This window comes from Haliaeetus albicilla, chromosome 2 (genome assembly GCF_947461875.1).
Source record: "Haliaeetus albicilla chromosome 2, bHalAlb1.1, whole genome shotgun sequence".
NCBI lineage: Eukaryota > Metazoa > Chordata > Aves > Accipitriformes > Accipitridae > Haliaeetus > Haliaeetus albicilla.
This window is the reverse complement of record NC_091484.1, coordinates 14,285,133-14,298,924: the sequence shown is the minus strand read 5'-3', so window position 1 is coordinate 14,298,924 and position 13,792 is coordinate 14,285,133. Positions and strand designations below refer to the sequence as shown.

At 39.5% G+C, this 13,792-nt stretch overlaps 1 protein-coding gene across 1 annotated transcript; it reads right to left on the bottom strand.

Moving 5' to 3' along the window:
* Nucleotides 1-1,124: 1,124 nt before the first annotated feature.
* Nucleotides 1,125-13,255, bottom strand: IFT52 (intraflagellar transport 52). The gene is made up of 13 exons (XM_069807153.1): nt 12,990-13,255; nt 11,986-12,073; nt 11,590-11,719; nt 10,638-10,713; nt 10,479-10,550; nt 9,480-9,606; nt 7,247-7,333; nt 6,495-6,563; nt 5,580-5,734; nt 3,894-3,981; nt 2,691-2,799; nt 2,033-2,178; nt 1,125-1,443 (listed from the first exon to the last, which is right to left on the bottom strand). Exons 1-13 carry the CDS (start codon nt 13,106-13,108, stop codon nt 1,396-1,398), a joined length of 1,314 nt encoding a protein of 437 aa, XP_069663254.1. The 5' UTR covers nt 13,109-13,255; the 3' UTR covers nt 1,125-1,395.
* Nucleotides 13,256-13,792: the final 537 nt, after the last annotated feature.

Genomic DNA, 13,792 nt, shown 5'->3' with positions numbered 1-13,792 from the left:
TAAATCTGTAGCTGGAATGTACAAAGTACTCTTTGTGATAAACACAACCATGCCATTAAGCAAAAATAAGCAAGAGAGGAAGAAATGAAAAATTTCAAACATGCTGCTATGAAAAAGGCATGTCTGCAGAGTAAGCAGAGATACAACCCCTTTGCTAACGTTATACTAGCACATCTCAATTGGTCAGTAACTTAGCAGGTGCTTTGGGACACCTCCTTTAGAAAAACCTGCATCAAGTTGGCATCCAAAACATGAAGCAATGTAAAATGAAATTACTTTTTGTGGGATAAAAAATGAACAGATCTTTTGGAAAAAGCAGCTTTGACGTTGAAAAGCATGGCAGAGCACAGGTGTCACAAAGGCTGCATAGAAGGCTTGAGTGGGGGAATAATTTAAGTTTCACAGCTTGGGTGTCAGATTAAATACAAAATGTTTTGGATGTCAAAGTGCAGTCTCAGTGTTGATGTAAAAAAAAGTCCTTGCAACAAAGACACACAGTGTTAATGATGTTGACAAGTCATCTTTTCTTCTCACCACTCATACCCTTGGCTCTATTTTGCTGTGCCTTGAGCTTCAACATTTCGTGGTCTATGAATTTCACTTGAATTTCCATTCTTGTGCATTACCTAGCTCACTATCTCTGGGAATTTGGGATACCAAATAACTGTGAGTAAATATATTCCTGAGTTTCTGCACAGTATCACATTTTCTTAATAATGATCCATTAAATCTTAGTGTCTTTTTCATCCAAATACTGTCCCTTCTTTTCAAAATTATGTATTTCCAGTCTCGTATGAGGCAGCGATCTGCAACAATGTCATTATTGCTTAATTTCAATTCTTCCCCTCCCTTGGAAGAAACGTTTTCCTTCTACAGTAACAAACCCACCTCTCCTTGGTTCACTTTGGCAGAGAGACAAAAGGAGACTGCCTCACGGTGACAGTCTAGCATATTTTCAGCAGCTGCTGTATTTATGGCTGTATTTTCTTTTCCACAGTTCACAAACCAAAATAACAATCTTTCCCACAGTGCAACTAAGGACTACATGTACACCAGGAGAACCCACAATAAGCCTTACTACAAGAAAATAAATACTAGAGTCAGCAAGAAGGACCCAAACCACATTTTCTTAGTACAAGATTTTTTATTCATATATTACAAAATTACAGTTTCAATAAAGAAGTAGAAAAATAGGGAATTATTTGGGAAGTGCTTGCAAAATACAAGCACTTCCTCAAAAGGCATTAATTATCCAAATTACTACACATAAATGATCTAAACATTCAGTGAACTACTGAGATGGCCCTTATCAATATGCTGAACACAGAGGTTGAAAAAAAATGGAAAAGTATGTTTTTACTAAAAGGTCTCTCTCAAACTGGGGAAAGCCAGGTCTCAGTTACCATTCTGGAATCCAGCTTCACTTGTGTCAGTATCATGCTCCTTATGTAAGGGAAGAGAAGGGGGGAACAAAAAAAAAAGAAAAAAAAAAGAATTTTAACAATAGGATAGAAATGTCAGATTTTCATCTTAACTAGACTCTTTGAGAAAAAGGGAAAACTTGTTAGTAAAAACAGGTGATCTGCGAATATGCTCCAAACAGAATTTGAAGCATCAAATTTACCATGAAGAATTATTTCAGCACAGTACTGGTTGTGAGTAAAAACGCTGGTTTCACATCTACATTGTAGCATTACCACGCACTGTGAACATTCATGAGGGCACGCTGCTTTTACTCAATGCACCATTAATGAACTGTATTTAGCTGAACTTACCAAAACTACACTTGCAATGTATTAATCCCCCCATTAAAATAAATGAGAGACTTAATAAATTGAGCACTACACATTCTATACAGATGAACAGTCATAAGTATTCTGGATCACAATTCGCTGGTCTAATCTATTGCACACAAATGTCTTAACACATCGCTGTACCTCTTGCCTGCGACAAGTGTAGCTGCTACAAAGATGTATCAGCCTCAGTGGTGATACTACCAACTATTTACTTGTAATTCTGTTATTAAAAATACCTGATTCAGTTTCTTAAACTCAACCACTTGGAAGAAGATGTGCTCCAGGATATGTTTGGCATCTTGCTTTTCCTTTGGGAGTTTACTTGTTACTCCCAGGATATCGCCACATTTTCGTATGTAAAACTCCAGGTCATCATCAGTACCTAAACAAGCATCCCAGGGAAGAAGGCAGTTGAATATCACACGTATCTGTATCAGCTGGGCAAAAACTTACTACACATCTCCACTTACTGTTGGCATTCTGAGAGGTTAAGTCCTATAAGCAAGTTCAATGGACTAGCCATGATGTATTCCTGCAGCTAGTATTTACTCATCTTGGTTAGAGGTAAGGTGTGTTTAGAATAATCTGAACATTTTAACTTCAAAGCATAAAAAGATGTGAAATAAATCAGCAAGAGTGCGCAAAGCAATTTATGCATGATATAGGAAACAGCAGGCAGAAACATAATAGAATGTCATGTAACAAACAAAATAAAATGTCATGGTACGTAAAGTCATGTTATCCATTTCCAAGGCATTCCAATTTCTTGGCCCAGGATGAGAGTAGTGGATTTTCATAAGTGAGGCCCATGTTTTAAAACTAAATATAACAATTTCCATCCAAAAATTTGGACTTTATATATAAATGTGTAAACAATCAGTCTGCTCCACCTACATTTGTTTGTAATCTCTGCAAGACGAGCTTTCTCAGAGGAAAAAGTTTCATCCAAGTCAAACAGCTCCAGAGGGGGAGGAGGCAATTCTCTGAAAGCAGGTGGAAAAACCTTGAAGAGAAGAATTAGCATGGGTTATTGCCATACATTCTTCTTACACTTTACAGATCTCTCAGACAACAGTTTTGGACTTAGACTGGACTTGAAGACACCTTTTATAAAGTCAAAAACAACTCCAAAGCCCACAGTAAAAGGTACACTTTTTAAAAAATTCCATTTATATTTTTAAAAATAACTGAATATTCCAAAAGAGTTTAGTCATGAGTATGCCAGAATGATCACCTAGCATCACAACTAGACATACTGCATTTGCAGTTTGTTTTTAGTTTTGCTCCATGAGATCCGGGTGATGGCTGAGATACCTGAGGTACTAAGTTCACCATAACAGCTCACCTTGGAAATATATTCCCACTAATTCTGGTAAGATTATTTTCTTTTTCATGCAGTCACCACTTATGCCACAAGTTGCACTTGGGTTTTTAAAGAGCAGCACATGAGACACTACTTTCAGTTGCACCCCTGCAGGTGTAACGATCCCAGTACTGTTTCTTTGGTGGCTAAGGTAAAGTAGGATGGAGCCATGATGGCAAAAATCAAAGATACCTGCTTTTCGAAATAAGTTTGACATCACCGTAGCTGGTGTTGTTGCTGCCAGCCCAAATTTCTGCTGGTAAAAGTTTGGTCAGCCCTTGCTGTAAAAGACCAACGCTCCACTTTCTACTTCCCCAAAGGATACGGGAGGTGGAAGAAGAGTGGGACAGACTGGCTCTTCCCCTGTATTACTTACACCACCACCGCTTTCTGAAATACCACATTCTGTTTTCACAGCGAAGGTTGAACCAGCACCTCACAGGACTGGGAGCAGCTACTCGGCTGAAGGCTTACATACATAAGGCATTCTGCTGTGGTAACAGATGCTGCATTTTCAAGCGCTGTTGATAAGAATTAAGTGTAAATAAGTGCTCTTTCCTAAAAGATAGTCCCTGCAATGTATTCAACTCCCAAGTGATTAATTATTACCACAGCATTTCTCACTTTTTTGCCTTTTTTTTTTTTTTTTGAAAGAACTATGGAAATGACACACAGAGGTTTTACATGAAACGGAAGGGTTCTCTGTGCATGGTATTAACAAGGAGATTACTCACAGCTGGCTGGAGGACAGGTAGTGGAGTCTCAAATTGAGGCTGAATGAGTTGGAGAGGTTCATGTTTCACATTCAGCTGTTCATAAGCTCTGCAGCACAGAAAAAGCCAAAGTATATGAGAGAAGAAATGATACAACATCCATTTCCACTTGCAGGCTATAAAGATGAATTTTTCTGAAGACACCAGGGACAACATTATGCACAGTCATAGCATTAAAAAAAAAAGGGATGCCTCATTTTAGAAGGATCCCAGAGATCTATGTATTGATAATAACTGAATTCTACAGTGAGCAAATTAGTTAAAATTATGACAGAGAAGAAAATAATGATAGGTAAATATATTAAGATGTGTCATGGTTTAACCCCAGCCAGCAACTAAGCACCACGCAGCCACTCACTCACTCCCCCCCCACCCAGTGGGATGGGGGAGAAAATTGGGAAAAGAAGTAAAACTCGGGGGTTGAGATAAGAATGGTTTAATAGAACAGAAAAGGAGAAACTAATAATGATAATGATAACACTAATAAAATGACAACAGCAATAATAAAAAGGATTGCAATGTACAAATGATGTGCAGTGCAATTGCTCACCACCCACCGACCCACACCCAGCTACTCCCTGAGTGGTGATCTCCCACCCCCACTCCCCAGTTCCTATACTAGATGTGACGTTACATGGTACGGAATACCCTGTTGGCCATTTTGGGTCAGCTGCCCTGGCTCTGTCCTGTGCCAACTCCTTGTGCCCCTCCAGCTTTCTCGCTGGCTAGAGATGAGAAGCTGAAAAATCCTTGACTTTAGTCTAAACGCTACATAGCAACAACTGAAAACATCAGTGTTATCAACATTCTTCGCATACTGAACTCAAAACATAGCACTATACCAGCTACTAGGAAGAAAATTAACTCTATCCCAGCTGAAACCAGAACAAGATGATAAAAAAGAAGGAAGTCACACCTCAATTCTTCAAGCAACTTTTAAAGGGGTGAACGTGCATGAGGAAAAAGTGCTCCAGTTCAAAATGGTTTTTCAGGAAGTCCATAACCAAAAGTTATTTTAAAAAATTATTTGTTACGGGATCAGAAGGGAGATCCCACTATGAATTCACATCCAGTAAAATACAAGAAATACAGAGTAAGAAGAAAGAGTGTCCACAACTGAGTGTAGTTTCATGGAATCTCTGTTAAGCCTGCTATTATTCAGCATGTTCACACACGATCTGGGTAACAGATGAGTTATGAGGGACAAAGCTGCTAGTGATACAAAACTGGTAAAACTGAGTAGCAGATAAATCTCAAGACACAGTTATTGGGAAATGCAAAGATGAACAAAGTGCAGCTTCAGTAAATGGCAAGTAATTCAAAAGTGGAAAAACAACCAGCTCTCAGTTATCACTCCTGAAAGTACCCAACATCACTGCATACAATTCTACTAAAAATATTAGTTCACTGAATCAGCAATAGTCAGAAAAAAGGAAAAAACAATGTCAGGAACTACAGTTAAGACAAGAAACGAGAAAAAACATCACTGTCACACTATACAAATGAATCTTCTGGTATATCCATATTCAGAATGCTGCCTACAGCTCAGTATCTTCTGCTCATAAGCAGACACAGTTAAGCACAAATAGAAAATGCAGAATACAGAATGGAAATAAATAAATGAATAAATAAATCACAGCTGCTGACTTGATAACTGAAGGGAGGGCACTTGTATCCAGCTGATAAAGGGATGTATCAAACAGCTTTGTGAAGTCTCTTGGGTTCTCGTCTCCTTCTTGCAGACAGACTCGCAGTTGCTCAGACAGCGCAGCTGTATCTGGGAGCAGGGTATAGTCTGAAATCTGAACACACAAACACACACAGATAGATACACCTATGATTTAAAAAGAAAAACCCATTTACATAGTCTCTTTCTAGTTTCTCTCTCACCTAAAATCTCATCTAGAAATAATTATTTCACTCTTTACCAGGTATGACCCTTTGCAGTGCAGCTTACTTGATTAGTAAACTGTGAAAACTCTGTTCTCCTAGCTGTAAACCTACACACCATATGGACGTTGTATCTGGATTTCTGTTAATCCTTTAAAATTAAGAGAGACAGCTTACTAGTCAACTGTGCAAGACCGTTGTTCTTTTTATGCACACAGAGTATACAATTTTATCACACAGAGTATTTCCAAATAAAAATAGCGTTTGATACGTCAGTTAAAAAAACAACTAAAATTGATACACAGGTTGATCTCTACTCATCTACAGAAAATCTGCCTTCACTTCATCCACACTCCTCTTGTCTGAGGACTCAGAGCAAAGTGCAAACTTACTACACTGGAGCAGCAAATGATCTCATAAAGATGGGCAAATTGGAAAGAGACTTTCACAAATGAAATCTGATAATGAATAGCAATCTAAGTCTGAGAGATACAATACCAATATTTTTGATGCCTAATCTACCTGTCTACTCCATCTTAGACCCTGAATAAAGGGTCTGCAACAACAGCATCCATCTAGCTGTTAACCACTTTGTGCTAAACACACAGTTTGCCAAAACTGGTGCTGCTAGATCACACTATTATTTACCTCCTTGTGATGGATCTCTCTTACCTCAGGGTCCTCCATATCCATCTGGTTTAAATGGATATCTGATGTTGTGAGCCACTGGAAAAGCACATCCTGAAGAAAGGCGAAACTTAATTTCAGGAGGGACCAAGTAATCTTATATTATGCTTAAACATTCATATTAAATCTATTGAATAACAGACCATGAAAAAAAAGAAGAAAATGGGTAATAAATCAAAGAATATCTGTGGAGAAAATACAAACTTTATTTGTATTTACATATGGAAGCAATAAGTCATGGCAATGAGCATACTTCACATGACGTGCATACTTTCAGGAACACCTCAGCAGGAAACTCCCCTTCTTACACATAACAATGTTACATACTGCACTTTGTAAAGTGCATTACAATCTCCAGGTATCAGAAACCATATATGCAAAGGTTTATTATTAATCTGTAGCCATAATCAAGCACTAAAGAAGCTAAGAAAAAGTAGTAGACAAAAAAAACCCCTACTTAATATTTAAATATCAATAACAATAAAGCAGTGAACAGAATTAGGAAAAGCTTTTCAGAGTCCTATAACATAAATAATAAACTATATCTTTAAAAACGCTTTCCTGTTAGTTGTGCTTTAATAAATTCCTCAGGATATTAGTATTGGGTTAGAATCTCCATACTGAATCCATTTCATAGCTGTCTTGCTCTACGATGAAGCTAGTAAGCTTGGATTGCTTTGTAAGTACTGTGAAGATCCACTAAGGTGTTTTTTTAAAAAAAACAAAACAAAACTTACCATGATCTTACCGTTTTCTTCTTTATCTAAATATTGATCACTGAACATGTGGGAAGATCCCAGCGCTGCCATCTTTCCACCTTGATTCTATCAACAAAGAATACAATACAGCAAAAAATCCTTCCAAATCAGTTTTAGAGGCAATTGGTAATGCTGTCTAATTACAAAGCGATTTAAAGAAATAGAAAATTTTGGAATAACTACTGGCAAAAGCAGCTTCAAACTTGGCAAGCTCACAAGAGCGCAGCAGCATTTTAAGTATATATGCTCTTAAGGCTCATAAATTTATTAAAAATACTGATCTGCATTTCGTAAGAGTAGACAGATAATTGACTGGCAATCAAAAAAAACCCCAAAAACCAGAGAATATCATCAACAATAGCTGCACTTAGGTTATTTTTGCAGAAAAAGAACACTTTTTTCAATCAAGTAAAAAAGAATTAAGTGAAATTAATGCTTTATTAACTTTCTGCAACCTATTCTTCAGTATTCAGAATGTAAACATAGAGGCCAGTGACATGCATGCATGTCAATACTGCACATATTCATGTCAGCTAATGACAGAAGAGTTTGGTGGTTTTATTATTTGAAAGCTAAAATGCAGAATATGCAGGTCATTACATTTTAATTTAGCTAAATTAAACATGCATGAAAATGCATTCATGAAACATCTTTGGAGTTCTTCTCTAAGATTACCCCTTCATCCATCCATAAGGACATACATAAGAAATAGTTACGTTTTCAACAGAACAAGAAACCCTGTAATGCTCCCTGCACCAACTGTGAAACTCAAAGCATAATATAACCATAAATACTGCTGTAACGAATTTGAAGATAGATCAAACAAAGCTCCAGTTTGTTTAACAAATTTCTGATGTTTCATCCTCCATGTTTTGCAAGGGTTTTACCTGAATTCTACATGCTTTACCCACAACAGAATAACAGAGCATCCTCTGCTCTTACTTTCCATTCCTTCACTTTCTGTTGCTGTTCTTTACCGTATCTCTTTTTCACTCCAAGAGATCTTGTTTTCCTTCTACCAAGTTTCTCTGCTCTGCTTGAGAGACAACCTCTGTCTCTGGCTTAATTTTCTACCCTTGTGTCTGTAACTTCCTTGAGCTACACAGGGAAGACGATGCCATCTATTTGACATTTATGTCATGGTATTATACCAAACGAAGAACTATCAATATGATGTGTAATGGTTTCCACTGCACAAACCTATTACACGTCAGTGATTAACCCATGCAAAACACTTCATGGAGGTGCAAGCAATTTATATGGATTTCACTTACAGCATAATTTAGTTGTTATAATTCTTAGAAGAAAACACTCCTCTCCATACCAATTACGTGAAGCACATTAGACCCCATATAAACAGGCACAGTCTTGAAACAAGAACACCAACCAACAAGGCTATAAACCCAGAGTTAAGGCTTTATATAACTTAGATGACTTATGTCACAAAAAGACAACTCTATCATTAATGCAAGTAATTTCACTATTATCATGGGTGCAAAATTAGGCACGGGTCTATGGGTCCACTAGATCTATGTGCAAATATTGTGTGGGATTTTATTATATGTTACCCTGACAGCTGCAGATAAAACGCAAGCAGTAAGTGTACTTTTAAGTTCACCTAATGCTGTTGTATTATCTTTGATTTACGAAGTTTATTTCAGCCACAACATGGGTGGATGAAGCTGGGCATCCTCAGGAAAAAAAAAACCACCTTCCTAACAAAGATATCAGAAAAACACAGTAGTATTAGAAACTCATCTACATAGTAAAAAATGTGTTAACATGTTTACGTTCACTAACAATATTAATCCTTTGTGGACTGGATGGGTAAGATAACATATAAAAATCTACTGGTGCCAAGGTGACAGTCCTCTTCCTTAACTCAATATGGCGTATTTATGAAGCTAACGATAATCTTACTTACTAAATGATCACTAAAACAGTGGGAAAAAAACCCTCAAACTTTAAAGAAGAACTGAAAATATCCATCTGTCAATTAAACAAATATATAATCTTTGCTGACCACCAAATTAATTCTCCTCTGACCCCAGGCAAAGTTTTCCATAAAAGGAGGCAGAAGTCACCAGGCTCATCTGGAATTTGCAGATGTATCAAAAATAGAAGTGGATATGTAAGTAGTCCCAAAAATACGCTCACAACTTTTGTGGGGGGTAGTGGGAGAATGCATGGCTTGTCACGTGCAGAGTCATACCTCATGCTGATAGAAAGCAAGAATAGGCCTGTTGAGCGGGAAGCAGACAGATCCTGTTGACAGAACAGCCACTGCTGGTTTCATCACATTCAGTGTGGCACCAAATGGATACACGAAAGTGAGAGCTCTGCGGGAAATACAGAAACTCTGTAAGTACCTGCATGTATCAAGTAGGCTGGACATATTTATAAAACTCAGTCTCCCTAAACTGCAAACTGTAATTGTGCACCGGTGGTGGAATGCCAAGAGGCATCCTCTTGAAAATTCAGATCATTGTAACAACACTCCAGTCTCTTTCTACAGGTTCAGGTTGATAGTTTGTCTTAAATAAGGAACAAAGAACACTTTTGATCTCTGTTTGCACACTTCCGTATCTGAGAGAAGAGTAGGCGTATTTAACTCACAAATGAATATATATTCTGGAACAAAATTACACAAAAGGTTTTTACACTTACATTTTTCCTTGTAATCAACTACATGGTCATTTATTAGTCTAAAAACTAGCTTCAAGGAAGAATACAAACCTTTATGGTTATTTATGGAAAAGCTGTATTCTTCTCAATGCCTTTTCACTCCTCTGCAGCACAGAGGGATGGAAAGCTAAAAATTGCAATAAATATCTATCTTACCCTGGATTAAGACTTTTTAAAAAGATGTAGGGTTGCTCATGCCTGCAGCCAGACCACCCACCGTCTAGAGGTTATTCATATTTACATTGTTTAATCAAATTCAAATCCACAGACTAGGGGCAAAAAAGATCTGATCAGGAGAGTAATAATTCCCTTCAAAACCTATCACTCCTGCTCCTCCTTTGGTTATCAAGCAATACTAAACAGATTCTCCTTTCCAGATACAACCCTGATGAGGAAGAAGCTGACATAAGAAATACATTAGAAAACCTCAACATAAGCACAACACGCTCCTGCTAGATTACAAACCTGCTAATTCCGAGTTATTCTAAATCTTTTCATATCAGCTTCCTCAAAGAAAGACACTTACTGTGAGTCATGTCCACTTCCATCTTCATCTGTTGTCTCATGCACTGTTTTTCTTGCAGCTTCACTGATTCCCCTACAAGATGTTGAAAAGCAAAACTTACTGAAAACAATACAGATTATAAGAGTTTACTGTAAAGATTTATATACCCCAAATATTTACCTATTCAAAACTCCATCAGAGATTAGTGCTTCTTTTGGGTGGTGGTACTTGTAATACACATTTCGTACTACAGCATCTTGAAGAAAGAAAAAAAATAAAGAAATTTACATTTTAGCTGATCAGGGTGCTACACGTAGCAATGAAAAATGAGTTTAGCTCTTGGATTCCCTGAGTGTTTGCTTCTAACACCACAAAGCTGGCATGTGGCTCCCAAAAGAATTCAAATTAGCCTCCACTACCATTTTCTTCTGGACATACATATTTAGAACAGGAATATATTTGCAATTTCAAATAAAAATATGAAAAATAAGCACACCTCTGTGTCTTCTGCAAAGCAGAAGAGGCAAAAGGATGATCCAGTTAAAAGAATATGTATCAAGTTTTACAAGTTCAATTTTTTTTTACACATCTTCCAACAGCATGATTAATTGAATACTGTCGATACAAAAAAAAGGCATAGTCTAGAAATGCCACCAAAGACACTAAAAATATTTTATGTACACTAAGACACAGTTGTTTTGGGTTTGTTTTTTTTCACATTGGCAGTACAAAACCTAATGAATGGCATTTTATTGGTCTGCTAAAGAAAAGTGCCACTGTTTATTCAGGGCGAGTATGAATTGATTCAATCCATTAAAACACGTGGAAAAATGTTTTAAATGAAAGGCTTTTAAACCAAGAAATGTCACTAGAATTAATTTTTGTTAGTAAATACCACTAAAACTAACAACCACAGCAAAGGAATGGAGATGGCTAAGTTGTCATCAAGGTACTCTGCCCATGGAGAGCCTTTGGTGTGGTCCAGTATTACACTGCCATGTACATGTAGATTTCAAGAAAAAACATCTCTTAGACCAAAAGGTACTTTGTTAGAGGGATCTGCTTGGCTTATATCTACAAAGCCTGAACCCATTCTTTAGATTTTGCTGAAAATGGATGAATAAACCATTACCATTATTGAAAACGATCCCGTATTCTTCTAACAAAAAGTTAATATTTGTGCCATGTCGTGACTCTCCGCCTTCTCTTAGCATCACCAGGATGGCTCCACCATCCTCCAGGAATTTCTTCAGAACTGAAAACTAGAAGACAACAAAGCTCCAGAAAAAATCCATGTGAAAAAAGCCACACACAAGACTGCAGGAAGTTATACTGAGATGAGGGGAAGGTAACTGAGTCTGCCTGTTTGCAATTAACTTGTTCCTATGAGAAAAGCATTCAAATTTCAATTGGTGTAAATTCACTCAAAAGCAGTACTATTGCAAAGTCTTCTATGTTGTTCTTTTCTATTTTGCATTAAGCAAATCTTAAAACATAACTAATTTGCAAATAATTATTGACTTCTTACCTCAGCAGCACTGAACTTTTCTCTTGGCCCTGCCGTAATCCACAATTTTACCCCAAACAGTTTCTCAGATGTGATCTCATCTTTTAAGCTATAAAAAGATTAATAAAGATGTGTTATTCTTGGATACAGTCCTGAACCACAACTTTTTTTCTTTTTTTTTTTTTCTTTAAAGGACTGGCAAATAAACACAAAGCAAATCACTTCAATCACTTCACATCCTTTTATCTGGGTTTAAAGTTGACAACTTGAGCAAAAATAATCCTTACAAATTTCAACTCACTGAATAGTAAAGCCCCTCTAACAAGGTACTGCGGCAGATCCAGAACTGGTATAAACTGTCACAGCTGCTATTAAACTTTGCACCTGCGGAGCTCTTATTCTTTTTTTTCTTTTTGCTCTAGGCACATTTTGTAGTGGACAGGCAGGCAATATCATATGCACAACAGCTGTTTTCTTTTTATCCCAAACTGTACATCAAGATAGACTCAAAAACCTGCATCAGGAGTTTCATCCTTGTAACTTACGTGCTCTCTCTTCCACAGATAAGATAGCTGGAAGCTCCAAAGACAGAGAGCTATGGACAGCATCCAAAAGTGAAATTATAGCTAATGCCACAGAGTGCAATCAATGCAAAAGAGAGATCGTAGTTTACAATATACATTCCCAAAGGCTGTTTGGGTATTCGATGCAGACCACACACAAATTTCAGGATCTCTCTACCGACTGCAGGTGCCCCAGCCCCTACCCACCGGGGCTGCACAGTGGTGAGGATGAGGCATCCTAGCCTCTTCGCTCAGGAGGGGCCGATCTCTCCCTCGGAGATGAGGTGGACCCACACAGCCTGGGCCGGCTGAGAGAAGACTCTTCTCCACTAGCTGCAAGGCACCTCGGCGCGCCTCCGGCCCTGCCTCTAAAGGACCCTCAGACCGCAGAAACGCGGCTTCTCTCCCACGCCAGCGCTTCAAAAAAAGCTGCCGGCAGTTACTCAGAAAGCTGCCCCTCACCTCTGTATCTTCCAGTTACCGCGAAGCCTTTTGCGCAGGGCCTTGTAGCTGCTGGCGAGAGTGAAAGCCTCCCCTTTGGACGCGTTGAAGACTATGGCATTCCGCAGGCCCCTCTCCATAGGGTTACCCGGGGCTACCGCAGGGGACGCCGCAGGACGCCAGCTCTCGGGACGTGAAGCGAACCGCCGACGCTCCTGCTCCCCGGCGGGACCCCCGCGGCGGGCCCGGGGCCGGCGGGGGGGGTGTCCCCGCCGCGGCGGTGGGGGGGGAGAGCGGGGCCGGCGGCCGTTACCACCGCGCGCTCCGCCTAGCAACGGGCTAGCCACCAGGCGCATGCGCGGAGGCCGAGGCCCCGAGCGCAGAGGTCGCTGTGGCGGCTTGCTCCATTCCCGGGGGCGGGGGGAACGGGACGGTGCCACTGCGGCGGGCTAGGGGGAAAGGAACGGGGCTCCTCAGCCGGGCCGGTCGGCCCTCGCTGTGCCCGGGCCCGGGAGACACCGCATCCTCGGCCTCCTGCCGAGGTCGGTGTAGGCCTGGCCCCGGGCAAGGCCGGCGCTTGGCCAGTGACCGCTGAGGCCTACCCCGGAGCAGCCCTCACCTGGTAGTGGCCCCTCAGGTAGCTACCTCCCCGCCCCCCCCCAAAAAAGGGGTTTTGGGCCTTGGACCCAAGTAAAAGCCTTCTATTAGCCTCGAGTAGGGACTTCTTTTTAATTGAAGTTTCAGTGATTTTCTGCATGCAGCCAAGTGCTGGGGTACAGCCACGGCATAACACCAACACCCCCACCCCCTTACATACAGGACAG

Excerpts from the sequence above, each read along its gene's own strand:
- IFT52 (XM_069807153.1), bottom strand. The coding sequence starts at position 13,108 with ATGGAGAGGGGCCTGCGGAATGCCATAGTCTTCAACGCGTCCAAAGGG. Across the intron at positions 10,714-11,589 it reads CGGGATCGTTTTCAATAATG|ATGCTGTAGTACGAAATGTG; the intron begins GTAATGGTTTAT and ends TCTTTCTTCAAG. Across the intron at positions 3,982-5,579 it reads GCCCTCCCTTCAGTTATCAA|AGCTTATGAACAGCTGAATG; the intron begins GTCAGCAGCTGT and ends TCTGTGCTGCAG.